This window comes from Chenopodium quinoa, unplaced genomic scaffold, assembly GCF_001683475.1.
Source record: "Chenopodium quinoa cultivar QQ74 unplaced genomic scaffold, ASM168347v1, whole genome shotgun sequence".
NCBI lineage: Eukaryota > Viridiplantae > Streptophyta > Magnoliopsida > Caryophyllales > Amaranthaceae > Chenopodium > Chenopodium quinoa.
Genome location: NW_018742461.1, coordinates 1,649,470 through 1,676,896, shown reverse-complemented (window position 1 = coordinate 1,676,896; position 27,427 = coordinate 1,649,470). Strand labels below are relative to the sequence as shown.

At 38.1% G+C, this 27,427-nt stretch overlaps 5 protein-coding genes across 7 annotated transcripts; 2 read left to right on the top strand and 3 right to left on the bottom strand.

The window, feature by feature from the left end:
* Positions 1 to 5,912: 5,912 nt before the first annotated feature.
* On the bottom strand, positions 5,913 to 11,932 carry LOC110718616 (serine/threonine-protein phosphatase 7 long form homolog). Of its 3 annotated transcripts, none has more exons than XM_021897484.1 (5): positions 11,523 to 11,932; positions 7,213 to 8,119; positions 7,052 to 7,139; positions 6,530 to 6,961; positions 5,913 to 6,448 (listed from the first exon to the last, which is right to left on the bottom strand). In XM_021897484.1, exons 2-5 carry the CDS (start codon positions 8,112 to 8,114, stop codon positions 6,005 to 6,007), a joined length of 1,866 nt encoding a protein of 621 aa, XP_021753176.1. In that variant the 5' UTR covers positions 8,115 to 8,119; positions 11,523 to 11,932; the 3' UTR covers positions 5,913 to 6,004. The 3 variants fall into 3 exon arrangements, with proteins under 3 accessions (XP_021753176.1, XP_021753177.1, XP_021753179.1); XM_021897485.1 differs by lacking the exon at positions 11,523 to 11,932 and adding an exon at positions 8,207 to 8,425; XM_021897487.1 differs by lacking the exon at positions 11,523 to 11,932 and having other exon boundaries at positions 7,213 to 8,146.
* Positions 8,203 to 10,764, bottom strand: LOC110718943. Its single transcript, XM_021897880.1, has one exon. It carries the CDS (start codon positions 10,762 to 10,764, stop codon positions 8,203 to 8,205), a length of 2,562 nt encoding a protein of 853 aa, XP_021753572.1.
* Positions 11,933 to 12,177: 245 nt separating the features above from the next.
* On the top strand, positions 12,178 to 15,508 carry LOC110718615 (3-hydroxyacyl-[acyl-carrier-protein] dehydratase FabZ-like). Its single transcript, XM_021897483.1, is given in 5 exon segments — positions 12,178 to 12,505; positions 12,508 to 12,582; positions 12,675 to 12,735; positions 12,846 to 12,990; positions 15,082 to 15,508. Coding segments are annotated over 5 exon segments (690 nt in total). The 5' UTR covers positions 12,178 to 12,357; the 3' UTR covers positions 15,343 to 15,508.
* An 848-nt stretch (positions 15,509 to 16,356) lies between these two features.
* On the top strand, positions 16,357 to 20,060 carry LOC110718613 (MDIS1-interacting receptor like kinase 2-like). The gene is made up of 2 exons (XM_021897481.1): positions 16,357 to 19,094; positions 19,332 to 20,060. The coding sequence occupies exons 1-2, from the start codon at positions 16,658 to 16,660 to the stop codon at positions 19,805 to 19,807; spliced, it is 2,913 nt and encodes a 970-aa protein (XP_021753173.1). The 5' UTR covers positions 16,357 to 16,657; the 3' UTR covers positions 19,808 to 20,060.
* A 90-nt stretch (positions 20,061 to 20,150) lies between these two features.
* LOC110718614 (glutamate decarboxylase) lies at positions 20,151 to 26,122 on the bottom strand. The gene is made up of 7 exons (XM_021897482.1): positions 25,850 to 26,122; positions 25,424 to 25,628; positions 22,140 to 22,340; positions 21,632 to 21,846; positions 21,248 to 21,501; positions 21,107 to 21,159; positions 20,151 to 20,928 (listed from the first exon to the last, which is right to left on the bottom strand). The coding sequence occupies exons 1-7, from the start codon at positions 25,933 to 25,935 to the stop codon at positions 20,443 to 20,445; spliced, it is 1,500 nt and encodes a 499-aa protein (XP_021753174.1). The 5' UTR covers positions 25,936 to 26,122; the 3' UTR covers positions 20,151 to 20,442.
* Between the last annotated feature and the right edge of the window lie 1,305 nt (positions 26,123 to 27,427).

Sequence of the window (27,427 nt, the reverse complement as noted above, 5' to 3'; positions counted from 1 at the left end):
GTCCCATGGCATAACTCTCAGCAAGAAGCAGTGTCCCAGACGCCTGATGAGTGAGATTGGATGAGTCAGATTCCATATGTTTCGCTTATTAGATCGATCATGTATGCCATGATATGTATTAGGCTGGATGTATCGTATACCTTGAGTGCTACGAGCCGATACCAATTAGACCCAAGAGAGGCGCATTGGATTGCGGCCAAGAATATCCTAAAGTACCTGAAAAGGAACAAAGATAAGTTCCTGGTCTATGATGGTTGTAATGATTTGGTTGTTGAAGGTTATACTGACGCGAGCTTCCAGACTGACAGAGACGACTCCAAGTCGCAGTCAAGGTACATATTCTGCCTAAATGGAGGAGCGTTTAGTTTGAAGAGTGCTAAGCAAAGCACCACTGCAGATTCTACAACTGAAGCCGAATACTTGGCAGCTTCGGAAGCAGCTAAGGAGGCAGTTTGGATTCGTAAGTTCATTGGTGAACTTGGTGTTGTACCCTCCATTATGGGTCCGATAGACCTCTATTGTAATAGCAATGGAGCTATTGCTCAGGCCAGAGAGCCAAGGGAACATCAGAAGGTCAAACATGTCAAGCGGCGATTTCACATGATAAGGGAATGGAAATTCGAGGGTGAAATCAGAATTTGTAAGATTGGAACGGACGACAAATAACCGATCCACTGACTAAACCTTTGTCTCAAGTGAAGCACAACAAGCACGTTGAGGCAATGGGAATCAAGCATTTTAGAGATTGGCTTTGATTTCCCCGTATAGGTGTTTTAATTAAACTTGATGTCTTAATGTAAAACACTATGTTGAACCATTCAACTTTGGAGCAATTAAATTTTCTGCAAATTTATGATTACTCCATATCTATTTAATTGTGGTTTAGAATTAAATAATGAGTCCATTCGATTTCTGAGAATATTCCAAACAGGGTATCAAGACCATGTCTTGGATAAAGAAACATATGTTAAGTGAACATTGAATATTTTAATTGAAAATTATCCCTAATCGAGGTCATTTAAACGATGGACGATTAATGAACACTTGAGATTAGTGTGTAGTATGATTAATAGCACCGTTTCTTGTGCTACAAGGACATGATAGTCATAATTATTTGCACAGGTGCTAGTTTGGAACTGTACCGGATAGACCTATGAGAATACTTTAAGAGATAATAAATCGTCATAAGTATATTTCTCATTATATCTATCGGAACCTTTTTCCTCGACCATGAGTATTGCATGTTCTCTTGTTTGAGTACTAGTCGTTTTGATGTTGTCAAACGTCTACCATAAATAGGGATTATAACGGCAACACTCAGGCGACTAGGTCCTCTTAGTAAGGGAAGCTTATAGTACAAGACTGGGAATGTCCCCCTATTAACAATAGGGAATATGTCTTTGTTGTTTACAAGGCCTCTCGAAGAGCGAGACTGTGAAAATGCATGGCCGTGCTCAGATGGATTTAAGAAATCTTTTATTTATTGACAGTCAAGTTCGGGAATCAAGAAACACTTTTAGACGTAATAAGGATGACGAAGAATCTTACCTTAAAGTTCATGAAGAGACATTAAGCGACATAGGAAAAGGGCTATACACTAATTGCACACTTGCCCGGAAGGACAAGTGGGAGATTGAAAGGAATGGTGTCCTTCCAACAAGTATATTATTCTCATAAAGGTTCAGAATTATTAGAGATCTAATTCTTCAGTGAGGTCAAGTGATCAAAATGCCTAGGTGGAGGCCGCTTCCGATCAGTAATATTAATGTACAATTAATATTACAGCTTAATCTTGACTGAACCCTTCGGGTCGAACCCAATCGAACAACCGATCCGAGACGACGAATCACTCCGAAGGATTAGATGAGTCATCGGAGTATTACGAACAAAGTCGTCGGATATCGAGCTTAGAGCGTCGCAAGTCGAGTCGAATTTAGAATTCGACGAGACGTGAAATCAAACAAGCAACAAGTTTGAGCCTAGCCGTAGCCTCGCATTGGCCTAGCCATGTGAGTGTTAGGCTAGGCGAGGTCCCAACCTATGCGTGCCTAGCATCCCCTAGCACACGCACATCGCATGGCACAAGCATCGCAAGATGCGTGCATGCGTGTGGTGTGGCTATACATGGATAGGCATGTTAGCATAGCAGCACTGGCCATCGCAGCATGCTAGGCCACGCACCAAGCCCATCGCTAGCTCGCAAGCCCAACAACATGCTAGGCTTGCTGGGCCTTGCTATCGCCAGCAACGCAGGCGTGGTGCCTTGCGTGCTTGCTAGCGTGATAGGGCCTGGCGTCTAGCTCATCGCAGCCTCGCATATCGCACAACACCACTCACCAGCTAGCAGCGTGCTGGGCTGTGCGTGTGTGCTAGCAAGCAGCCTCGCACAGCAACGCCTAGCAGCACGCACCAAGCAGCAGCGATGCATGCGTGCTAGCTGGCTGGCTGCGCATGTGTTGCGGCCTGGCTGGCGATGTGCTAGCTTTCTCGCTGGGCTGTCCAGCCTTGGTGTTAGGCGCCAGCTGGTAGCCTTGGCAACCAAGGCAAGCTGCCAGCCAGCCAAGTGGCGTTGACAGCCGGTCAAGGTGGGGACCAATGGTTGGTGTTTTGGCTTGGGGAGCAAGGTGGGTTGGTCCCCTCCCTCGGTGGTCCTCACCTTCTCCCTCTCCTCCCATTGCCACTTGTAGCTTGTTGATTGAATTGTAATTTTATTTTTGTTTTGATTAAAATAAAATAGAGGAAATTGCAAATCTCCCACATTGATTGAGAATGGGAAATCAAGGTTCATTTATCTATAAATACCCAAGTTTTGGGTTTTGGGAAGAACACTTGAGTGGAACTAAAAAGGCATCTCCTTAGTAAAGTGAGAAAACCTTAAGTTCGTAATACTCTAAGTTTTATTTGGTCAAGTCCCGACTAACCTTCGGGACTAAGACCGTTCGGGTCGGGTTCGTGTGTACGAGCCGTTGGAGACCGTCGCGCTTACGAGGTTTAGCTTTTCAAGTAAGAGCTCGGGTTCGAGCAAAGCACGCGTCAAGGGTAAGAACGTCTTTTCTCTTTCTCTCTTTTATGTTGTTAATTATGTGATTAAATATTAAGTTGCTTTAATTAGTGAGTGGGTCTTGGGCGGGTTTCTCTTCCGCATAGAGTCGGACTCTACGAAACCCAATAGGAAGATCATAGTAACTGATCTTCAACACAGGTATTATGTTTTTTTCCTTATCTTGTATAACGTTTGCCAAGTTTTTTTTTCCAAGCGTTGCCAACTACTTTCTTTCTTACCAAAAAGAATACTTCCGACCACCCTTATGGCAAGTGGAACATTTGCACACTTTCGAACTATCTGTTTTCCAATATCAACTTGTGGTTGTATTGGATGCTCCAATTCCTTTAGATTAAGAGCCATTTTCAGAAGTAAAGCCAAAGATTCATCATCTGACAGACCCTTCAATTCCTGTTTCCGACAACTTCCTAGGGCATCAGCTACCTCGTTGGAGCGGGTGGTCATGATAAAAAAAAATTACGGAAATTTTTTGCTTTTGCGTTTTCATTTGCTTGTGTCTGCACACACACACAATCACAAGTCATACACGTGTCATGTCATGTCAAGTCAAGCTTGATCAAGTCAATCACAGTCTATACGAGTCCCTTTGAAAATTTTATTTTGCAGGTCTCAGTTACAGCCTCTGTTCGGGGAAAATCGAACACATCAACATCTCTACATCCCACGTTCGGGGATAATCGAACCATCATCATCTGCAGCCCACGTTCGGGATATAATCAAACCACCATCAAACATTTATCAAACATCTATTGACTATCTCCCAAGGCGAGGACGATTCACGTTTTAAGGTTCTCGATAAACAGAGACTTGTAATTTTTCATTATCAGACAAGTTTTTTCCGAGGCGTTAAAAATTGTCGGTCGTCGCACACTTCTCGAGGTGTAGGAGTCAGCGATTATGTCCCAAAGCAGGGATATTTAGTGTTATTCCCGGAGTATGGAATTTCACTTGTGTGCTACACGAGGCGGAGTGGCTTACGATAGAGTTCCCGAGGCGAGGAAACTATCTCAAATCAGACAAGCTTTTCTCGAGGCATGGAGAATTGTCGGTCGTTGCACACTTCTCGAGGCGTAGAAGTCAGTGATTTTATCACCTTCTAGCGGATCGCTCAAGGCATAGTGGTTCGCGGTAAAATTCCCAAGGCGTGGAAAAACATCATCTAACAGAATTCCCAAGGCGTGGAAAAATTATCTCATATCAATCTTCCCGAGGCGTGGAAAAACATCATCTAACAGAATTCGCGAGGCGTGGAAAAACATCATCTAACAAAATTCCCGAGGAGTGGAAAAACTATCTTATATCAATCTTCCCCAGGCGTGGAAAAACACCATCTAACAGAATTCCCGAGGTGTGGAAAAATATCATCTAACAGAATTCTCGAGGCGTGGAAAAATATCATCTAACAAAATTCCTGAAGCGTGGAAAATCATCATCCGGTGGACTTGTCGAGGCGTAGAAGACTACCAAAACGTGTTTGTTGCCATGTACTGGTGTCAAATACGCATTCTATACCCTTACTCTTTTATCTATAGAACTAACGCTTTTCTGCAGGTATCGGCGTATACAGAGTGATTTAGGATCGCAGAACGTCTTAAATCATTCTCCGTCCCAATCGACTACTTTAACTATCGTTTTTGGAACTGTCATTTCTACAAACCCAATCAAAGTGGGGGCTTCTATAGACATCTAAAAATGTCTCCCCAAAACCAAACCCAATGATGAACAACCTTTCACCGCTATTATTGGTCGGGTCGAGTATTTAATCTCGGGAGTGCTTAAAATCCATATTCAGCCCACAAATTAGTCCAAACATTTATTCAAGCTCAGTCCAACCGCATTTTCAGCCCAAACCCTTTTTAATTCATTTCGTGTTATTTATTAATTAAATCCGATTAATAAATAATAAAACCTTAAGCCTGAAATAATTCCGGAATAGCTGAAACGACGCCTACAAGGATAAACTTGTATTTTCACTTGATAAAATACACGCTTATTTTTTTTTTTGATGCAAATGAGGGCCAAGCCCGTTTATTAGAAATATAAAGACGATTACATGACAAACTGTGGAGAAGCCACACCTACGGTATCCTACACGCTTAATTAATTGGTACTTCCTCTGTTTTTTATTTTTTTTTACTTGACTTGTTTCTTTTATCACGCTTTCCAATGCAAAACTTTAACGCTCAATAACTTTAATTTTCCATATGTAAAAATTATAAAAGTTATATATTATGATAGTACTTATTAAGACAAATTCAAAAAGATCCCGCATGAATACATTTTCCCTTATTTCACAAAAAAACGATCAAATAAGGGATGGTAAATAGTGTAAAAGTCAAAACGAGTCAAGTAAAAAAGAACAAAGAAATTATAAAAGGAGCTCTTTCCCAAATTAAGGTCAAGAAGAACCGCAATTCCCAAATTGCAGCCAAAGTTTTAAGAATTCCCAAAGTACCGTCCACGTAAGCACTGGTTAAAAAACCGGTTTTTTTTTTTCCGGTCCAGGGTAAACCGCTACTTCAAGTAGCGGTTTCTTTGCAATAAACCGCCACTTCAAGTAGCGGTTTTTTAGTTTAAAACCGCTACTTGAAGTAGCGGTTTGTTTACAAAAAAACCGCTATTTAATGTAGCGGTTTATTTCGGAAAACCGCTACTTCAAGTAGCGGTTTACTTTAAAAACCGCTACTTGAAGTAGCGGTTTACCCTGGACTGGTTTTTTTTTTCAAACTTGCATAATCACTCAAAAAAAAACCTGCAAGTTGTGTACCTGTAAAACATGAGATATATAGCATATTTTCAACACAACCACCATAAATAACAAGTTTATGAAGATCTAAGGAAGTCGAAATTGCAAAGTCGAATATTTTTCAATTGATTAAATATAACAAAATCCAATTCTAAGCATTTACAAAAAAATTAGTTTAGTTCCAAAATATACACTTAGCTCGGGCGTTGCTTCTTCCCATGAGGTGACGATGAAGATGATGCAGCTGTCTCCTCTGGAATGTCATCCAGGCCAACTCCAACCCCAGACGTAGTGTTGCTACGCCGTCGGTTTCTCTGATACTGGCGATGCACTAGTGGAGGAGATGTCATGATAGTATGCTGAGAAGGAGTCGGTGGACGGAAGGCACGTGCTGAATGGCCTCCACGATGAGGTGGTGGTCTGATCGGCATAGTGTGCACAGTAGAAGATGAAGACGTGGACGGTCGAGGCTGCTGAATAAGGTGTGACTGCCCCACCCTAGACAAGGTTTGGCCACAAAATGATGTAAAACCCTGCATCGTCTGTATGGCAAATGGTATAGCCGTCTCTGGTGGCAAGTGGGAGATGGTCTCAGTAGCTCCCGATAGCTGGACGTGCAAATCAGCAAATGCATGTGCCTACATTTAAGTGTAGTTGTAATGTTAGTAAAATGAAATCAAAAATGTAAGAACTAGATTGAAATGAAGTGAAGTTCATACAAGCAGGAGGTCCGAGGTAGCTGGCTGGTAATGACTCGGGGGGCGCTCCTGCGAAGGTGGAGTAATGACCAGTCTCGTGATGCGACGGTACCAAGCCATGTACTCTGTCATGGCCGGGGAAGAAGTCCCAGTGAACGGGTATCCCTGGACGACTAATGCCTCTCGTCGACTCCACTCGTGTACATGGTCCGAATGCCAAATCTCCCAATTACGCTGTCCCCTTCGATCCTTCCTGTGTAGAGCAACGTCCGTGTCTACATCCTGTGGGATCGGCTGGTCTAACCCGAACTGACGAAGGACTCGGTCTGGGAGGTGGAACTCAACGACGTCAAAGCATATCAGAGGTGCCCGTGAACGCCAAATGTGCATGTCTGAGCGACAAATCTCCGGAAGTCGATCCATCACCGCCTCAGTATATGGCTGCCAAATCATCTAATTCCCAAAACAAGTATGTCAACATGTATATGACTAACATAATGGAAGAAATACAATGCACAAAAAAAAAAGAAACACCGATTGTACCTGGTCCTCGCGCTGATGGTCAAACGCATCTCTGTAGTATGGTAGTCCAGAAGCAGTATGCACACACGATAGATGGACACGTAACCACCTGTAAAGACATGTTAATAATAATTCTTGAAAGATAGAATTGTAAGAACATGAACTTGAAGCAAACATTGTACCTGCACGCCAAAGGGTCAACACCTCGCTGATGCTGAGTCCCCAAAATGTCATCCTCATCCTCAGCCTCAGGGTCCTCCTGTGGCGGATCTCGAGGCCTCCTAATGTATGGTCGGCCAATAGTAATATGCTCCCACGACCACAACTGTAGTAGGATGAGCGGGCCTCCAATCTGTCTTGAATCTCGCTGACATCCTCGACATAGCTGCCGATACAAAAAACCAAGAGTCGCACTCCCCCAGCTGTAGGTCGAAGCTGTCCCCCAGTCTCGAAGGAACGGCAAGTAGTAGAGTGACACAGCATCGCCACTCTTGTCGGCGAACAGAATAGATCCCATGAGAGTGAGAATGTAAGCACGGCTATGGCGCTGAACTGTCAAGTCATCAGCTCCCTCTGGCATCTGTGAGAAGTGACGTCTGAGCCACGTCAACTTCAAAGTAGATCCCTCCAGAAACGGCTTACCGTTATCATCATGGCCAGGTCGAACTCCCAGCAACTCCTCAACTAGGTCATGCCATCCCTCAAATGGAGGTCCAATGACAGGAGGGCCGTGCACTCTCAGACCTAACAGGACGGAGACATCCTGTAAAGTAATGGTGGCCTCACCTACCACTAGGTGGAAAGTATGTGTCTCCTGCCTCCACCTCTCAACCAACGCCGTAAGAAGAGATCGATCAAGCAAAAACCCTCCTCCCAAAATCCTATGTACACCGTAAAACCCAGCAAGCCTAACGTACTCTAGTACTCCGCCATCTACCCTCCACTCACGTCCCACGCTGACCATATGCTCCCTAACTGAGAGAACTCTATCAGCTACGCCACTCCAAACATCGTGGCTCCTATGGGAAGTCTGCAAGCGTAGAACAGATGGATCAACTGGGCCTGGACGAATCACCGGCTCCATGGGACCTACACGATAACAAAAAATTGAATTAATGTTAAGCGTTCGAGAAAAAACATAAATATTAAACAAGAATATATAATTAATCATGTTACCCAGATGATCCAAATCCACCAATAAGAGTAGGACATGTCTTCTTGTTATGCCCAGGTCGCCGACAAACACTGCATGCCTTCTTCACACGATTGGGACGCTCATCCATTTCATTTCGAATTCTAGTGGACCGTCGGCCTGGGCCTCTTTTCAAATCTGGGTTGGCAATAGTAGTAGGACCATTGTAAGCTAACCAGTGGCAAGGATCAGGAACTGGTGCGAAACACTTCGCGTATGAACGCCTGTATTCGGCGGTCATGAAAAAAGAATCCACAAAGTCTGCATGTGATAGGCTTCTATGACGACAAACTACTAGTACATGAGAGCATGGGAGCTTGTATATTCTCAATTTCTCACAAGTACATGTCTTGCTCAACAGATTCACAGTGTGGGAGTTACCACCTTTACCAGCTTTTCTTCTTCCACGACCGGTCCTAACCTGATACAACCCGATGGCATCATAGTCAAAAGCAACAACCTCATGGTGCGCGGCTTTCTCCATGTTGGCTTCTATTGTCTTCTTAGCCTTTTCCGATAACTCATGGCCCTCTTCAAGTCTTCTTTTACTCCAACTTCTTCTAGTTGCAAAATAGGAGTTAACCCAGAAAAAGGTCATTTGCACTAAAGCGGTTATCGGGAGACATCGAGCCCCCTTTAAGACTCCGTTGAAAACTTCCGACATGTTTGTAGTCTTCACACCAAACCTGAAACCACCATCATGATGAATGGACCACTTACTGTACGGAATTTCCATCAAGTACCTACGGGCCTCTACATTCAAGTCACCAATTTTGTTGATGTAGTAATCAAACTTCTTCTTCTGCCTTGCAGTAGCTGCTTTGCCAAAGAGGTTCTTTATGACGACACTTTTAAATTTTGAGTTCACATTAGAAGCCAAGTGTCGTGTACAGTACTTGTGGTAGGCATTGGGCTCCTCCCAACCACTTCCAACTTCTTCCATTGCTGCTAAAATACCAGCATGTCTGTCAGATATCACACATAGCCCTTTCCTATCTGTAACTCGAGCACGAATACAAGCCATGAACCAAGACCAACTATCATTGTTCTCTCCTTCGACAACCGCAAAAGCAAGGGGGAATAGTTGAAAATTGGCATCCGTTCCCATAGCAATGAGTAGAGTGCCTTTGTATTTGCCATATAAATGAGTGCCATCAATGGTGATAAGGGGTCTGCAGTGACGGAATCCATCAATACATGGCTTGAATGCCCAAAAGACTCGTTGAAAAACATGTGTTCCAGGAACCGTACACTCTAACAACCTCCACTCAACAACAGTTCCAGGATTTGATTCCTTGAGAGCTTGCATGTACTTAGGCAACTGTTCATATGAACCCTCCCAACCCCCATAAATGAGTTTTATTGCCTTTTGTTTCGCTAGCCATGCTCTCTTGTAGGTTATTTGGAATCCATCAAATTTCTCTTTCACAAGTTGCACCATTGTCTTGATTTTCAATGAAGGATCAACGCGAATGACATCTAGAAGAGCATTGCAAACGAACTCGGAAGTCAGTAGCTTATGATCTCCCGAGTCGATGTCACCAACACAGTTACTTGCATGAGGGCCGTTGTACCTCACAATTTTAAACGTAGAGAGTGTTGGATCTTTCACTCCTCTAAGCCTCCACGAACAACTACATTGTTCTTTCCTCTTGCACTCAACAACATATTTCTCTGGCTCTGCCTCCACAACTCGAATTGTTTGATTTCTAGCTATGGAGTAAGATTTCACAGCATCTTTCAGTTGTTGCAATGAGTCAAACTGCTGACCAACCTCAAATTCCCCCCCATTGTTATATGTCTCATTTCCTAACCAAGACATCCACGAGTTATTCAAACGAGGATCAACTTGCGCCACTTCATTGAAGTCTGAAGTGGGGGCGCTTCCTTTAATTGCCTTATCACGAGCTTCAATTACCTCTTCATCATCATCTTCATCAGTGTCATTCATCTCTGCATCGCCAAATACATCAACATTGTTTGGGTCAAGAGAATCAAGAATGCCTTGTGGTTGTGTGCTTGTCGAGGTTCCAACATTAGGCGATGAGGCCGGAGACCTAAACTGTGAGAGATGGTCATTGACATAATGTGGATCAACAAGCATTCTTGTGAATGACCCTATGCCCACACTTTGAACACCAGTGGAAAACGGTTGATCCACACTACCAAAAAAATCCATCCCCGGAAAGGAACCAGTGTTAGTTTGCACAACTGGCTCCTTTGGAACTTGTTCAATGAACAATTGCATTGCAACAGAAGAACTCTGAGTCACAGCAATCCACATAGCTCTAACAGCGTTGTCGTCATTTAACGGAATTGCAACATATGCCCCAGCCATAGGATAACGCATAACCACCTTCAACTCCACACCTCTAGGATCAACACTCAATTCTTCATATAGCTTGTTCAGAACTTGTGAATATGTCATCGCAGAATGTACAAACACAAATTTTTGATTCCCACCCCTATACGTTATATCGCTATCTTTGTGGACAATTTCTCCACCCCAATAGCAATATAGAGGGTAGTTCGGAACCTCCATGTTTCATTCTAGAAAAGCCCATTATTAATCAAAGATATTAGATTGCAAAAATTCATTAACAGTGTGGCAATGTCCTAACATCAAGCAAGCAAACTAAACAATTATAGCAACCTAAACTGAGCTATGAAGGTCTTAATACCTCTTGAAGCTCAACATGGGCATAAGTCATGACTACATGTACTTTGAGCTCATGTACTTTGTGTATAGAAGCTCTATTTTCACTTTCAAAATCAGCAATTATAGCAACCTAAACTGAGTAATGTGATCGAAACCATTAATAATTCTACAAGGGTTATATGTAAGGTAAGTAAATCAACAACAACAACCAAAACCAACCACAAACATACATACAATTCTGAAACTCAATAACAACAACAATAAACAAGAACACTAACAACAACAACACAACCAAAATCGAAACTCAATAACAACAACAATAAACAAGAACACTAACAACAACAACACAACCAAAACCGAAACTCAATAACAACAACAATAAACAAGAACACTAACAACAACAACACAACCAAAACCGAAACTCAATAACAACAACAATAAACAAGAACACTAACAACAACAACACAACCAAAACCGAAACTCAATAACAACAACAATAAACAAGAACACTAACAACAACAACACAACCAAAACCAACAACAACAACACATACATACAATTCTGAAACTCAATAACAACAACAAACTCAATAACAACAACAAACCCAATAACTGAATACAAAAAATAATTAGGACACTTACCACAAACAAGAAGATCAGCACGTTTCTTCTGAAATTAGCGAAGCCGACCACTAAAGTCGAACCCTCGGCGTCAACAGCGGCGACCTTCGTTGCTGAGGAATGCTCCGGCGGCGTCGGTGGATTCCTTGGCTGCGCCGGCTTCCGTTGAAGGAGGTGTGATTTTGGTGGAAGGCGTGGATGGGATTTTGGTGAGAAGACGAAAATGAAAGAGGAAAGTGAAATCGGGAAATTATACCTGCTAGAAAACCGCTACTTGAAGTAGCGGTTTATTAAACAAAAACCGCTACTTGAAGTAGCGGTTTATTAAAAAGAAACCGCTACCTGAAGTAGCGGTTTATTAGTAAAAACCGCTACTTCAGGTAGCGGTTTTGCTGTAGACCGGATTTAAAATTTCTTCCCCCTGAACCGGTTACGTGGACGGTACTTTGGGAATTCTTAAAACTTTGGCTGCAATTTGGGAATTGCGGTTCTTCTTGACCTTAATTTGGGAAAGAGCTCTTATAAAAGTGATTATTCTAATTAGTTGGCATATGATGATTGATGATAAGTCACTACGGTTCAAATTTTATACACTAGCTTTAAGAGGAACCAAACATATTAACGGACAAAGAAAACATATTAACGGAGCCTTCACAGCTTAACGTTGCACCAACCCCTAGACCCCAAACCATTTCAGCTTAACTCTTGTTGATCCTCGTTATTATCGCCCGTGATTTGTTATTTCCTCTTTTCAGTTGAACAACTTTCTCTTTCACTCCACACTCTCACTGTTCTCCTTCATCTACTTCTCCATTATCTTCCTCCTTCAACTCAACCTCAATTCTCCTCAACAACAATGGCGTCAACAGCTCTCTGTCACTCTCTCACCTCTCCCCTCAATTCCCACTCTTCTCTCTCTCATCGCACCAATCTCACTCTCTCTCCCAATTTCTCTCCCCCAATTCCCCTCATAAAATTCAGATCTCTTTCTCTCTCCTCCTCAAATTCCCCTCTTTCGTCACTCGCGCTTCTTCCGACGCTTCTGCTAGCAATTCCACCGATGAAACTCCCATTGAAAAGCGTTCGTATTATCATTCATTGCATTTCATCAATTGCAGATGTCGTTAATTTTAAAGATTAAAATTTATGATTTTCATTATTTTTCGGGTGCAGGAATTCCGGCATTTCCCACTGTTATGGATATTAATCAGATTCGCGACATTTTGCCTCACAGGTCAGTTTGTATGTTCTGAATTGCTTCAATTTCTGTTTCTTTTGGTGTAATTTTTGAATTTAGGGTTTAAGGTTTGGAGATGTTGAATTGGGTGTTGGTATTGTGTATAGGTTTCCGTTTTTGCTAGTGGATAGAGTGGTAGAGTATAATCCAGGAGTTTCCGCAGTTGCGATTAAGAATGTCACAATTAATGATAATTTCTTTCCTGGCCATTTTCCTGAGAGGCCTATTATGCCTGGTGTTCTCATGGTTGAGGTATGAACTTTATTCTTTTTTTTTTTTTGGGTTTATTCGTTTTTAATTGTGTTGTGAACTTGTGATCAATCTTCATTTAATGCTAAATTGGGATATATATTGCCACATTGTTGAAATTTGGTGAGATTGTAGTCTTTGCTATCTGTTTCGGGTTTTTAGTATGAAGGTAGGCTTGGTAATTGCTAATATTAATGGTTTATTTTCTTTTTGTGAACTTCTTTGATATCGCGTTTAGGACAATGACTGTGTTGAGTGACTTTGAGTTGGATATGGTTCTTTCTTAGGTCTGTGTCTTTACTTTGGTGGCTTGGTACTTGTGTGGGAGTTAATCTTTGGATTGAAATTAGCTTATGATTTGTTGGTGCTGTCTGAAACTTGTTTAGTTGACAATAAGGAACTTACTAAGGGGTCTTTGTCCTCTTTGCAAGTTAAGATAAAAGTGGTGTATATAAACAGTTGTCCTGATTAATGGATACTAAAAAGGTGCAAATTTTTATGCTTCCAATGAACCTTCAGTATGTTAATATGCTGTCATGAGTCAAAGAGATTTGGTGATGTAAATTGTATTCTGTTCTAATTTTGCTAGATATCCTAACATACGTGAATATGAGAGAGTGCGAACCATGATGAGTGTTTGACAAACAAAGCTATTGCAAAGCAGAAGCTCTTGCTTTTGGAATGTTGCATGTGGTGGGAAAAAGGAGTACATGTGCATGTCTTTGCATTTTTTTAGGGTAACTTCCATTGATTACCAACTGTAGACCTTAAATGGCTTTAAATTGTTTATCATTTGATAAATTATTAATGCTTAGAAACAATAGTGTTTACTTAGAGGTTGTTGGAGGTGTGAAGAAATAGAATAAATTCAAGTTCATGGTGGTCAGAATTGGTTGGAGGTTTCAAGAACCACAACAACCAAATCCTACCTCCACAGAGTTAGATTTCTTTTCGCTTCTGATGTGGTGCTGATTAAGTGGTTAGCTCTCTCTCTCTCTCTCTCTCTCTCTCTCTCTCTCTCTCTCTCTCTCTCTCTCTCTCTCTCGCGTTCTGTGGTGGTTAAAAGGTGATGGGTCAGGTTTGAATCTGACATGGCTCATGGTGGACTGCCAGACTGGTGGGAGATTGGTAGTGGATTGGGACAAACCAACAATGGGGTTGAGGGAAATGCAGGTAATACTTGGATCCAAGTTGGAGTTGGAATTGATGTAGAAGAATTATGGGAATCCTAAATGGAATTGGGGGGTGGGGGGAAGAGAATTCATATAATACTTAACCAAACAATAAAGGAAATGTGGATATCAATTACCTTTCCTATTTTGAGTACCCCCAAATAGCCCCTTTTAATGCTTCTCTTTTAAACCTTTCCTGATGTTATTATATGCTGAAAGTTGAGGTGGAGTAGAAATAGTTTGCAACCTGGCCAACTCAATTGTGATATATACATTGTTTAATTCCCCTTTTGCATTTTTATTCACGAAATTTTTATTATCTTTTGAATTTTATTTTTGGCCCAGTATGTATATGTTGGGAAGGTGTATATCATATCTGTTCCCTGTATATGGGAAATCATCTCTATGACTATTAGACCTTTTTACAAGTTCTTGAGAGTAAGAATGCAAAAGCCAAAAATTTTCAACATTCTACGTTTTTAGTTATCGCTTTGGACTTCATCAAGCAAGGTCATTCTTACTCAAAGAAGCAGAGCTTTTGCTTCAAAAGATTGTTTGATTTGTTTCTTTCTTCCTCCGTAGATTAATCTTCCTTTCTGCATAGATTATTCTTATTTGATGACACTGGCCATTATAAAAGATTTCAATTGTGGTATGCTCTTTTTGTCAAAGAGAGGACCACCAGGAGTAGGTTCCTCAATTGGTGAACCGAGATCATGCAGAAAAAGAATTTGAATTGAAATCCTTTATTAATTGTCCTAAATCTATACGCCCTGTTTGTATTTTGCAACACCAATCAGCTATTTATCAATTTGCAGTCATTTTTTTTTTCCTCTCAACATTTATATCTAATCTTCAATCTATAAAACCTCAATTTGGGATTAACAGTAACATTGACAATAAGCTTATTACTTGCATTTAGGCAATGGCACAAGTTGGTGGTCTGGTAATGCTGCAACCAGAAGTTGGTGGTTCCCGTGACAATTTCTTCTTTGCTGGTATTGACAAAGTAAGATTCAGGAAGCCAGTGATTGCTGGGGACACTTTGGTGATGAGAATGACACTCATCAAACTACAAAAACGCTTCGGTATAGCGAAAATGGAAGGCAAAGCATATGTTGATGGTGAGGTAGTTTGTGAAGGAGAGTTTTTGATGGCAATGGGTAATAGTTCAAGTGAATGATCATGTGTCTTTTAAGATTTTTATTTGTTTTTTACCATTTGTTTTTGCAAAATTAATTTAAACTAGAATTTGCAGAAGACAAAAATCTTCTGTAATTCTCTGTCCACTCGGAATCCTGTAGTATCTAATACATGAGCTGAAGAGTGCAATTTAGATTGTTTTGTCATGCTTTTTTTGTTGTCATTTTTTTTTGTTTATCTTTCAAAATCATTGAAGGGTAACACTGTCTAACAGTTGGGAGGGTAGTGTTTATTAATCTGTAGGAAAAGTACACAATTTAACTTATTTCGTTAAGATACAGAGGATGGAATATTTTGGAATGGTCTAATGATAAAAATGTGGTTTATTATTTAGGGAGAGCGGAAATAACTGATATTGTTTTGATTTCGGCAGCCAGCAATTTTAGCATATACATGCTTCTGCGCTGGAGTTGCTAAGATGTTCTCGCTAGACTTAGAAAGCCTCCAATTTAGATTTGCTGAATTGTCAGGGGATTAGACATGGTCTTCTATACATTGTTCATAATTCAAACCATAGATTGAAACTACCACCGTGTCACATACTCACACTGTTCACTTTTCTAGAGTGTATGAAATGTATATTCATTCATAGTCTCTCCATTAAGAATAGTTAGGTCACATCTTATATTCATAGTCTCTCCATTAAGGAGTGTCTTATACACATCATGTATCAACTATCAAGGGTAAACGTATGAAGTATTTTTGTAGTCAAATTTAGCATGAGCGTGTTTGTGACGTAAATTATTTGATTGTTGGAGATATCAATGTTCAAGATTTATGAAAACTAAACTCCGAAATTCAAAATTAGCTTATTGTTTACAGTAATGGAAGTGTCTAAGTTGAATATTTTTCATCCAAGATCGACTCATTGTCGTTGTCAAGTCCTTAAAAAATTGAAAAATAAAAAAAGGGTTGATTGTGATTTACTCCATTTCAATTTATATTTTGTATTTAATATTTTTCAAAGATAATTGGAACTACAGAAGTTCTTGCCAATAATGTTTCAACGATGTTGAACGTACAATACAAAGTAGGAAAAAAAAAAATACAAAATCCAAATCAGCCGTCATAAGATATTCAAAACAATCAAAATGATGACTATCTTCTAGTAAGTCAAGTTGACTTGTAAGTTTTTCGTATAGATTTTGTAAAAAGTCAAAAATTTAGCAAAAGTGAGCTTGAACTAATCTTCAATTCTAGATCTAAGCACAAATTTAGCAACCTACTTTTTATAGCCAAACATATAAATGAAATCATAGGCTAAATAAAAATCTGCTCCTTTCAAAGAAGAAAACATGATGTTAAATAAAATTTTGTTTCCCCTGTTTTTTTGCATACTCTTCCATTTTTCTTTCATTTTCAACTTTGCTGATGCAAATCAGCAAGAAGCAGAAGCTCTCATCAAATGGAAACAGAGCTTGCATAGTCATAACCAGTCATTTCTGTCATCTTGGTCACGGAGTACCGGATTTACCGCGAAGAACAGCAATGTTATCAATCCATGCCATTGGCTTGGAGTTGGTTGCGAAAATGGGTATGTCACAAGGTTGAACTTAACCAATGTGGGTTTAACAGGTACCCTTTATGCCTTCAATTTTTCTTCTTTGTCAAATTTAACTTTCCTTGATCTTCATGATAATAATCTCTTTGGAAATATCCCTTCATCAATTAGTAACCTCACTAAACTTACTAGTCTTCATTTGGGAAATAACCAATTCACTGGAAAACTACCCTTAGAACTTGGAAAAATGACTACCCTTACATATCTGAACTTCATCAACAACTTTCTTTCAGGCCACATTCCATCTTCTTTAGGAAATCTAACCTCTCTTTCTCACCTGATCGTTGGAAATAATCGGTTTGTGGGTACAATTCCTCCTAAGCTCGGGAATTTGGTATCACTCAAAGAGCTTCGTATTAACTTGAACAACCTTACAGGTCCTTTACCGCCTTCTATTGGAAATCTGAGAGGGTTGAAGGTTTTGTCAGTTTATGGAAACAAGTTGTCAGGCTCAATTCCAAAGGAGTTTGATAACCTCACTAACTTAACTTTGTGTTTTTTTTCAAACAATACTATTTCTGGTTCACTGCCTGCAAAACTTTGCCAAGGTGGGATTCTTCAAGATTTTTGTGCAAGTAACAACAGGTTTTCAGGCACTGTACCAAAGGGGTTGAAAAATTGCACCAGTTTGACAAGATTAAGGCTTGATAGAAACCATTTTGTGGGTAATATAACAGAAGATTTCGGGGTGTACCCCGTTGTTGATTACATTGACTTGAGTTACAATAACTTTGAGGGTGAGATTTCTTCCAATTGGGCTAGGTGCAAAAACATGACTAGTCTCAAGATTTCTGATAATAACATTACTGGTAAAATACCGCCTGAGTTGGGATTAGCAACCAAGTTGCAGTATCTAGATTTGTCATCTAATCAGCTGGTGGGAGTAATTCCGAAAGAGTTGGGAAATTTGAAGTCATTGTTCAACCTCACATTGAGCAATAACAAGCTCATTGGGAACATTCCCAATGAACTTGGTAATTTGCTCGATTTAGCCTCTCTTGATCTAGGCGGGAATGGATTAAATGGAACGATCCCAGAAGGAATTGGAAATTGTCTCAAAATGATCAACTTGAATCTAAGTCGAAACAGCTTGAGTGGAGTTATTCCTTGGCAGATTGGGAATCTTGTGAACCTACAAGTACTGTTAGACTTGAGCAGAAACTCACTTTCAGGGGAGATTCCATTACAACTTGGGAAGTTGGATAGCTTGGAGGACTTGGATCTTTCTCATAACAATCTTTCTGGCCAAATCCCATCAACTTTCGATCAAATGCAAAGTTTGATGTCTGTTGATATGTCCTACAACAACCTCGAGGGTCCTCTTCCTGATGGCAAAGTGTTCACGAATGCACCCCTCGAATCATTTATGGGAAATAAAGCTCTATGTGGGAACATAACAGGCTTAATGCCTTGTCCTAGAGCCCTTAATATTTCTAAGAGGAACGGCAAAGATTTGGTGATACTGATTATGACTCCCATCATAGGTGTTGGAGCATCCTTATGCATCATTGTAGCGGTTGCCTTGTATCTTCTGAAAGGGGTTAAAAGGGAGAAAACCCGGCGAATAGGCTCCCATCGAGAAAACATGTTCTCTATATGGAGCTTTGATGGGAAGTTGGTGTACGAGGACATAAACGAAGCAACAGAAGGGTTTGACACGAAGTACTGTATAGGAGTAGGTGGGCATGGGACTGTGTATAAAGCAGTCCTGTCAACAGGGCAAATTGTTGCTGTTAAGAAGCTGAAAACTGCACAAAACCCGGGTTTTGTAAAAGGAAAGAATTTTGAGGCTGAGATCGAAGCATTATCCAAGATTAGACATCGAAACATTGTGAAGCTTAATGGGTTTTGCTCCCATGCCCAACATTCATTGCTGGTTTACGAGTACTTGGAGAGGGGAAGCTTGGGGAAGTTGCTAGGGAACGAGAAGGAAGCAAGAGAATTGGACTGGGAGAAAAGGGTTAATGTGATAAAGGGGATTGCAAATGCACTTTGTTATATGCATTATGATTGTTCTCCTCCTATAATCCATAGAGATGTTTCTTCCAACAATGTGTTGCTTGACAGAGATTATGAGGCTCGAGTTTCCGATTTTGGCACAGCTCGGCTTCTATGTCTAGATTCTTGCAACTTGACCGAGCTTGCTGGAACTTATGGCTACATTGCTCCTGGTAATTCTTACTCTTTCCTAATCTACTCAATAATTTATGCACATAACTTCAAAAGTTGATATATATTTTAATTTCTTCCATGATATGCTAATAATAGTTTCACTAGAAATTCGAAATTAGATGCATAATTTTGCTTAGTATTAACTGTATTTAGTTCACTGTATGCAATGTTTTTATCTTATGTATCAAATACAATTCTAACTAAAATCATCGTCCACTCATTATATTTCCTTGCAGAACTAGCTTATACCATGAAACCTACCAAGAAATGCGATGTCTACAGCTTCGGAGTTGTAGCACTAGAGGTTATAAGGGGAAGCCATCCAGGAGACCTTATATCTCCATCTTCAAGCTCATCGGTGTACACTTCATCATCATCCTCGTCTGCAATATCCGACACTTCTCTGCTCGAAAATATTCCTAATTTAATACCCAAAGATCTCTTAGACACCCGTCTACCATATCCTTCTTCAGGATTGGCTCATGAGATAGCAATTATCATTAAGTTAGCTTTAGAGTGCATTAAGGATGATCCACATGTAAGACCAACCATGCAGTATGTGTGCCACCAATTGCAACCAACACGAAAATTAGCTCTATCAAATTCAATAGGGAAGATCATGTCATGGAATGAGGGTGAATGTAGCAGTGAAGGCGCGAAGAGCATGAGGTCTTCTAGTTGTTCTTCAGGTCATAAAGTTGATATCGTCTAAGCAATTAAGTCTGATGAGCATCAAAACTCTCAATCTTATATGCGATATCTGTGGATGAGAGGCATTTTGTAGACTTGCTTGTACGTAATCATAGAGCTTTAAAAGATTTTTAGTTGTACAATTTAGAGTACATGAAGCCATGAAGGGCTAATCGCGTTGATCATCTATGATCATGTGCCGCTATTAGGTGGCTTCAGTTTTTATTTCATTATTTGGAACTTTTGATTTATATAAGTAATTTGATTTATATCAGCTCCATACAGTCTAAACGAACAGGGCCTTGATATCGACGGAATAGCTGTTAAAGCAGTAGATTAGTAGATATAAGCCCTACCCAAAAACGTTTAACACAAAATCTTCAATATATTATATCATCGGTGGCAAATTATTTCAGTCAGAACACTAGAGTGCTAAAATTTGATACAAGTATTACTATATCTTGTAATCATATTGTAATGTCCAATGAAATAAATGAAAACTAACTTATATCATGTCTATTTCCCTGAGATAAGAGAAATTCATGATCATACTCATACTTAACTAGACCTCACTTCGGAAAAAAAAAAAAAAGGGCAAAATCACGCTTGAGATACAACATAATTAGTTCAATAGCACCATGAACTTGGTTGTTTTATCTAGCAAACACCATTGGTCTTCAACTTCCTTTCATCGACGAACTTCTTCCAAACATTGCAAACCTCCATTTGCATTTCCAAGGCACTCTTCTTCCTAGACATTTGCTGAGTACCATCCTCTGAATTCGCTACATTTAGCTTAGCACTAGCGCGAGCAGGTTGGGCATCAAGCTCGCTGAGAACCTTTTCAATGTCAGCAACAAGCCGGTCTGCAAGGGTGCGAGAGAAGTCCTCTCGGATGACAACGCGCAACACAGTCACATGTTGCGCGTCTGGGGGCATGGTGTAAGCCGGTACAATCCACCCGAACCTACGAAGCATGTCTGAGATCTCGAACTCATTGTGGAGACTATTGTCTTTCAAAGAGAATGCCACTAATGGAACTCCTATATCCTTCGATATGATGTTGAAGCGGCCAGTCTTTTCAATACCATTCTTCAAGATCATCGCGTTCTCTTGGCAGTTTTCCATGATATTCTTGTATCCCTATCGAATTGATAAGACATAATTAAACTCCATTCATTTAGTGAAAATGCAACTGACTAGAAAACGTACAATTGTTGTTAAATTGACTAGAAAATGTACATTATATTGTGAAGTTGTGAACTCTTCATAATGTAGTGAAAAAGCAACCAACATGTATTAAAATTAACATAAGGATTACCTCAAATCCCAAACGAATCAACTGATAGTATTGCGCGATAATCTGACTTGATCCTACATTAACAAGATCATTGAACGATTAGAAAAACAGACACTTGCTGAATTCATCATATAAAGTTTGTAACAAAATTCAGTCATATACCTTTAGAAAAATTGAGAGTGAAAGTGGGTTGATCAGCACCAAGGTAGTTAATGTGAAAGATGAGTTCTTCGGGCAAGTCCTCTTTGCTCCTCCAAATAACCCAACCAACACCGGCGTACACAAGTCCGTACTTGTGACCACTTACATTGATACTCTTCACCAATGGCAATCTAAAGTCCCACTCCAACTCAGGGTATATAAATGGCGCGATGAATCCACCACTTGCTGCATCCACATGAATTGGAGTATCCCATCTGCACATAACAAGAAAAGGAGAAAAATTAGCCAAGCCCAAACATACTATACACGTCATTAGTCATTGTAAAATGGACATAAAAATGACCGAAGATTATTGTTTAGTGTATGTTATAGTGAGGAATATACCCTGTTTCTTTGTTCTTGGCCTCGAGGAGATCGTTCAAGAGCTTAACATCTTCGAATTCACCATTGAGAGTCGATCCAAGGATGGCAGCAACACAGATAGTGTTCTCATCAACCATTTCCACAGCCTTCTCAGGGTCCATAACGTAGTATCCATCGCTTAGCTTGACTTCCTTCAACTCCACCTCAAAATATCTTGCAAATTTCTCCCAACATACCTAGTAGTAAAACATGCACCAAAATTAGACGTACATTATATTCCGTAGTATTATTAGAGATTGACAAATTACGACGATTATGTCCTGAAGAAATAAGACTTTCCCACACTAACTTATTATGTGACGTTTTGAAGTAACCTGAAAAAATTATGAAATCACACCTAGAACAAATTGTGAGACCAGCGTAACTACTAAGAATAAGCAAATGACAATATGTTGATGCATTGCAATTTAGATGAAGTTGAAGTTAAAATTAATGGAGCAAGTAAAATGGGCCTTAAAGTAAAAAATACCTGAACATTGGCACCAGTAACAATGTTGGGCTTGTCAATGGGTAGGCCCAAGGCCCGCCTTTTGTTTTGCCACCTTCTTTTGAAAGCCAAACCAGCAAGCATGATAGCTTCTGAGGACCCCACAGTTCCAACTCCAACAGCCACCTCAGAGTCTTTTAGTGGCGCATTAAATAAGTTTGCTATAATGTTAACGCACCTATTCTGTTTCCCACAATTAATAACATAAACAAACTCAATTAGTCTTTATTAAAAGCTTTAAAGTACTTAGTACAAACTTCATTTCTGAATTTGGTTTTTTTTTTTTTTTTTAAATGTATACATAGTGCTTAGGGTTATAAATAAGTAATAAATACACTCTAGAAAATTGTTTAAATTTAGAAAATCATGACAAAAACACATTAATTACATTGATTTACGCGTGTTTTTGTCATGAATTCCTAATTTTATACAATTTTCAATAGTGTATTTAATGCTTATATACAGCTCTAAGGGCTACATATAGCATTACCCCCTTTTTTTTCCATGATATAATCATCGTCCATATATGAAGAACTCTTATATACATTCTTAAAATATCAAATAATTAATACTCTCTCCTTAAAATAAGTCGTTCTTGTTATGTGGGTGCAACATTTATTCATCAGTACCTGTTTATTACGATGTTAGTAAATATTACAATTAACCAAAATCAATTTAATATAAATGAAATTTAACTAATTCTTTTTTCTATCTAAGAGATCAGAGTTTAGGGCAAATACTTCTCTCGTCTTTAAAAGTTCTTAATTAATTTTCCTTTTTTATTTTTATTTTTATTTTTGGTTAGTATAGATGCATTGATAAAAAAATTTATTCATCCTACTTTGCAATAGAGCTAGCTTAGAGAATGAAAGTAAAATTTAAGCACTTTACAAAGTTGATTCTAATTACTTCCTCCGTTTTTTTTTATTGCATCATAGGGGTTTTGGAGGCAAAATTTGGTAGTGGGAAAAAGTAAGAGAGAGAAACGTAAAAATACAAAATTGTCCATGTAATGTAAGATAAAATAAAAAGTAAGTGTGAAAAAGTAAGGGTATGTTGGGTAGTGTGAACATAGATATTTTTTATCCTAAAATGGAATTGATGCAATATTTTGTAAATTTCCAGTGATGCGATATTAAAAGAACGGAAAAAGTATTTAAAAATATCAGTAATTTTAATTGGCATAATAATTCCTATTCACTCAATTGGTAGGTGGTAATATGAATTATTTGCTTATCAAATAATTCCGTGAATAAAGATAAACTATATAGACATGATTCGATATCAAAATTATTAACCTCGGTTTTGGAACAGTTGTCACCTCTAAAACTTTGACTAGTTCACATTCATGAAAAGATAATGGTACCAAGTACAAAGTATTAATCATGTCGATAAGCAGTAGAGATTTGACTTGGAAAGGTCGCAACTGGGCTTGGAAAGGTTGTAACTGTTGAAATCCCCACGCATTATGCCAAAAGTTGCGCTAATTCTAATTGTCTTTTGATCTTTTGACGACAACAAATAAACTGTTGGTACTTTACTCTTTTTTTTTTTTTTTTACCTAATTCTTATGCTGAATTATCTTTAGTTCTTTACAATCTTCTACAATCTTAAGTTCAATCACAATATCACATCCATAAGCAGAAGTTGATGGGATAAATAGTTTGCTGTTTTTTTTTTTTTTTTTTTTTTTTTAACTAACAAGGGGGATCTTGACCAAACCACTACCCTCACAGTTTTTTTGGTCCAGTATTTACGGCCAGGCATTTGGGAGTAGAGGGGGAGGTAAGGGAATCTCTATTCCTAAAGTATCCTCGCTTGTTAGGATTCGAAATTTCAAACCTCAGGCCTTTAAGATCTGATGTAAGAACTTTACCAAGTAAGCCAACACTTTATTGGTGTTAAAAGGATGAAGTGATCCGACTGTATTTATTCTATTGCTAAATATTTCATCTCACATTCACTGAATTTCAAAACTCACTGTCATCGGAAGCATATATACTTTGCACAATTTTTGAACTTTGTTTGAAAATTATTTTCCAAGTAGTCTTCTCATTCTCTTTCTCTTACCCGTCTCATTATTGTCCACTTTAAATTTAGACAACTTTTTTTTAGTAGCATTTTGTTTCTAAATATCACAAGCCACGTACTAGAAAGTATCTTCGTATTTAACTTTTGAATTCAAGTTATGACTACTATTTTTTCCTATCCTTCCTAAATAATATGTTGATAATTCAATTTGTATCAGAGTACAATTCAAAAACCAAGTAGGACATTAAAAATTGCACCAACTAGGGCAACAATTTTGTTCAAAAGGTCATAATTTTTGTCCTGACTTATACAAAGAAATTTCTTTAATAAGTCCCTTTCGAGTTTTCCTATCCTTTGAAACTTAGGCATTCATGTCCATTTCATAGACAACATTAATTCTCGGGCAACCATTTTAATTCCATTAGTGCTTCTTCTGATCCTTTTTGTTATTCTCGTACGAAATTTTTTTACAAGACAAAAAGAAATTAAATCGAAAAGGATAAAAAGAATCCGAGGTTATAGTATTTTACAAAAATGTAGCATTAGATGAGATGCAACTCAAAATGGTTTCATACACCTTGGTTCTTGTTGAACAAGTTTACTTTGGTAATCTTTAAACTTTACAAATCTTGAAACTTTACAATTAATGGAGACAATACATGGAGTGGATTGGGCTGTCGCCCTAAAATAATAATGATAAATTAAACCTTTTTAAAATTGTAGTGTTCCTTTCAATACACGTTGGACTTAATTAAAAATTTGGTGAATGTTACTCGTATTTGTTAGGTAGAACTAATGTTAATTATAATAATAATAATGTATTTGGAGTTTAGAGCTTTAGTGGTATATTTTAATTATGTATTGAAGTTGTTTTTAGATCCCTCTAAAAACACTTGGGAAGAGATATTACCTTTTTCGTTAATGTAAAATAATACAATTGGTATTAGCCTATTATTAGGTTGAGTAAAAATTAATTATAGTTTTATAATGAAAAAATTATATAAAAACGAATGGAAATATGGATTTTATGTATAAGGACATGATTGAGAAGAATAGGAGATAGAAACTTGGTTCATATAGCTGATTGTCTTACTCCATTAGCAACTCAGTAAGATTGATCAATTTCAATAAGGTATAATAAGTTATTAAGTTCAAGTAAAAAGAACGCACCCTAAATAATTTTTTTTAAAAAAATCGGCCCAATAAAAAAAAAAAAAAAAAAAAAAAAAAAGAACCTGGAGCTCAGTGGTAACAGGGTACTCATCCATGTCAACATAATTTTTGTTGATGGCATCCATCATAAGCTTATCACATTCGGGCTCCATCCATGTTGTCACAAACGATGCCAAATTCAACCTTGGATTTCCATCTAACATCAATTCATCGTTTATTATTTGGTACGCTGCTTCCTTTGGTATCGAATTTTCTGGCATCTTAAACCTTTTTTTTCCAAATCATGTAAAAAAAATCAAATAAATATATACTACAACCATGACGATCATCACGTAAACAAGCAACAAATGAACATATATTATGCGCATTAGGGCTAACAATAAACATTAAGCATTAACTCGGCATTAAAAAATATATAACACAGTGATTTGTCATATAATAAGTTAAAGTCCTAAGGGTTGCATATATCAAAATGTTAAGACGATTACCTGGGAAGACAAACACGGACATATCTTGAAGCGAAAGTTGAGTGAATTGAAACATCGGATTCAGATGCAGCTTTCGAGAGCGCCATTTTTCTTTTTTGATTGGTTTGAGAGTTAGAGATTGAAGAGAGAAAATAAGAAATGAAGAAGAAAATAGAGGAATTGATGGAGTGGAGAAGAAGAAGGAAGGCCTGTTTTAATTTATACTGCGACGAATTCCACGGCAATTTATTAATCAATTGATTACTATCTTAATTAATAAAAGTAGTAATTTTAATTGAATGAATAATAAGACTTTAATTTAATAATAGTTGTTATTGTATAGAATTATAGATAATGGCCCAGATGTTAAGTTTTACAAATATCTAGGATAATTAATTAAGTAATTAAGTTGCACAAAAAGTAAATAAAAGATTTATGAGTATGTACTATGTAGTATGAACTTAAGGAAGGTTCATACTCGACTACTCGTTTTCATTTTTATTTTTTTTATGGACCGACGAATGTGCATATTAGGAGTAATGTTGACTTGTGCTAATTCTTTTTATAATGCAAATTCAAAGTAAGAAGAAGATTTTATTTTGTATTTGTATTTGTATACATTGTAATATCATACATGAATGAGAGAATAATACTCCCTCCGTCCTTTTATTAGAGACCCATTTATAACATTTATTACTCAAATAATGAAGAGAAATGAGTCTCTAATAAAAGGCCGGAGGGAATAGATATGAGGATTAATTTCATGTTTAGGGGATCGCAATCAAACCTAATTATGGGAATAGATTTAGTGGTGGAATTTACCATGTGTTATTTGATCATTGTAAGTTTTCTTTTGACATTAACATTCAATCTTACACTCAAGAATACGATATGATGCATACTATATATGTTCCTAAATTAAAAGAACATATTAATCAAATTGATGTAACAAACAATTCAATTATACATAGATAAAAAGAAATTGGAAATTTGATAAAAAGAGCATACTAAATACGAAGTAAAACAAAGATGAGATAAAACTTTCTTACATTTATGTTAAAAAATCTTCTTTTATTTTGTTAATTTATTTTGAGTTGTATGTTTATCCGAAAGTAAATTAAAGTATTATACACTTATGTGTACAATATTATTTCCAATTTGTGCTCGTTGAATTTGAATATTCCCTACCTACGAACCATATACACCATTGAAAGTTCTTCACGAAGCATTGAATTTCCTCACCTAGAATGTCAATTAAAATAAGATGTCTCAATTACCTTGTAACTCATGCATATATAAAAGAGACCTTAGCAACAAACCAAGAACCTTATTTATGTGAAAAATCCACATAAAAAAAAACAGTCAAGCAATTTGTATGTTATAGGTGTCTTCACAAATTTTTACACTTTTTTTTTGGACACAAATTTTACACTTAACATTTTTATTCTAATAACAAAATTCATACAAGTTCTTTTATGTAGCTATCATGAACCACTCAATTTTCACTATATAATTGGTTGTATGGCTCTCAAACACTAACTACACATGAAGCCTACAGTAGAATTATTTATATACGTTTGGATGTATATAAAGCTATCT

What these genes read in the sequence shown, in the direction of transcription:
- LOC110718614 (XM_021897482.1), bottom strand. Translation starts at nt 25,935, where the DNA reads ATGGCGCTCTCGAAAGCTGCATCTGAATCCGATGTTTCAATTCACTCA. An exon ending in GCCAAGAACAAAGAAACAGG is followed by an intron (nt 21,502 to 21,631) that starts GTATATTCCTCA and finishes TGTTATGTGCAG; the next exon opens with ATGGGATACTCCAATTCATG. An exon ending in TGATTCGTTTGGGATTTGAG is followed by an intron (nt 20,929 to 21,106) that starts GTAATCCTTATG and finishes TCAATTCGATAG; the next exon opens with GGATACAAGAATATCATGGA.
- LOC110718616 (XM_021897484.1), bottom strand. Translation starts at nt 8,114, where the DNA reads ATGGAGCCGGTGATTCGTCCAGGCCCAGTTGATCCATCTGTTCTACGC. An exon ending in GTTGACCCTTTGGCGTGCAG is followed by an intron (nt 7,140 to 7,212) that starts GTACAATGTTTG and finishes ATGTCTTTACAG; the next exon opens with GTGGTTACGTGTCCATCTAT. An exon ending in ACCATCAGCGCGAGGACCAG is followed by an intron (nt 6,962 to 7,051) that starts GTACAATCGGTG and finishes TTTGGGAATTAG; the next exon opens with ATGATTTGGCAGCCATATAC.
- LOC110718613 (XM_021897481.1), top strand. Translation starts at nt 16,658, where the DNA reads ATGATGTTAAATAAAATTTTGTTTCCCCTGTTTTTTTGCATACTCTTC. An exon ending in TTATGGCTACATTGCTCCTG is followed by an intron (nt 19,095 to 19,331) that starts GTAATTCTTACT and finishes ATTTCCTTGCAG; the next exon opens with AACTAGCTTATACCATGAAA.
- LOC110718943 (XM_021897880.1), bottom strand. Translation starts at nt 10,764, where the DNA reads ATGGAGGTTCCGAACTACCCTCTATATTGCTATTGGGGTGGAGAAATT.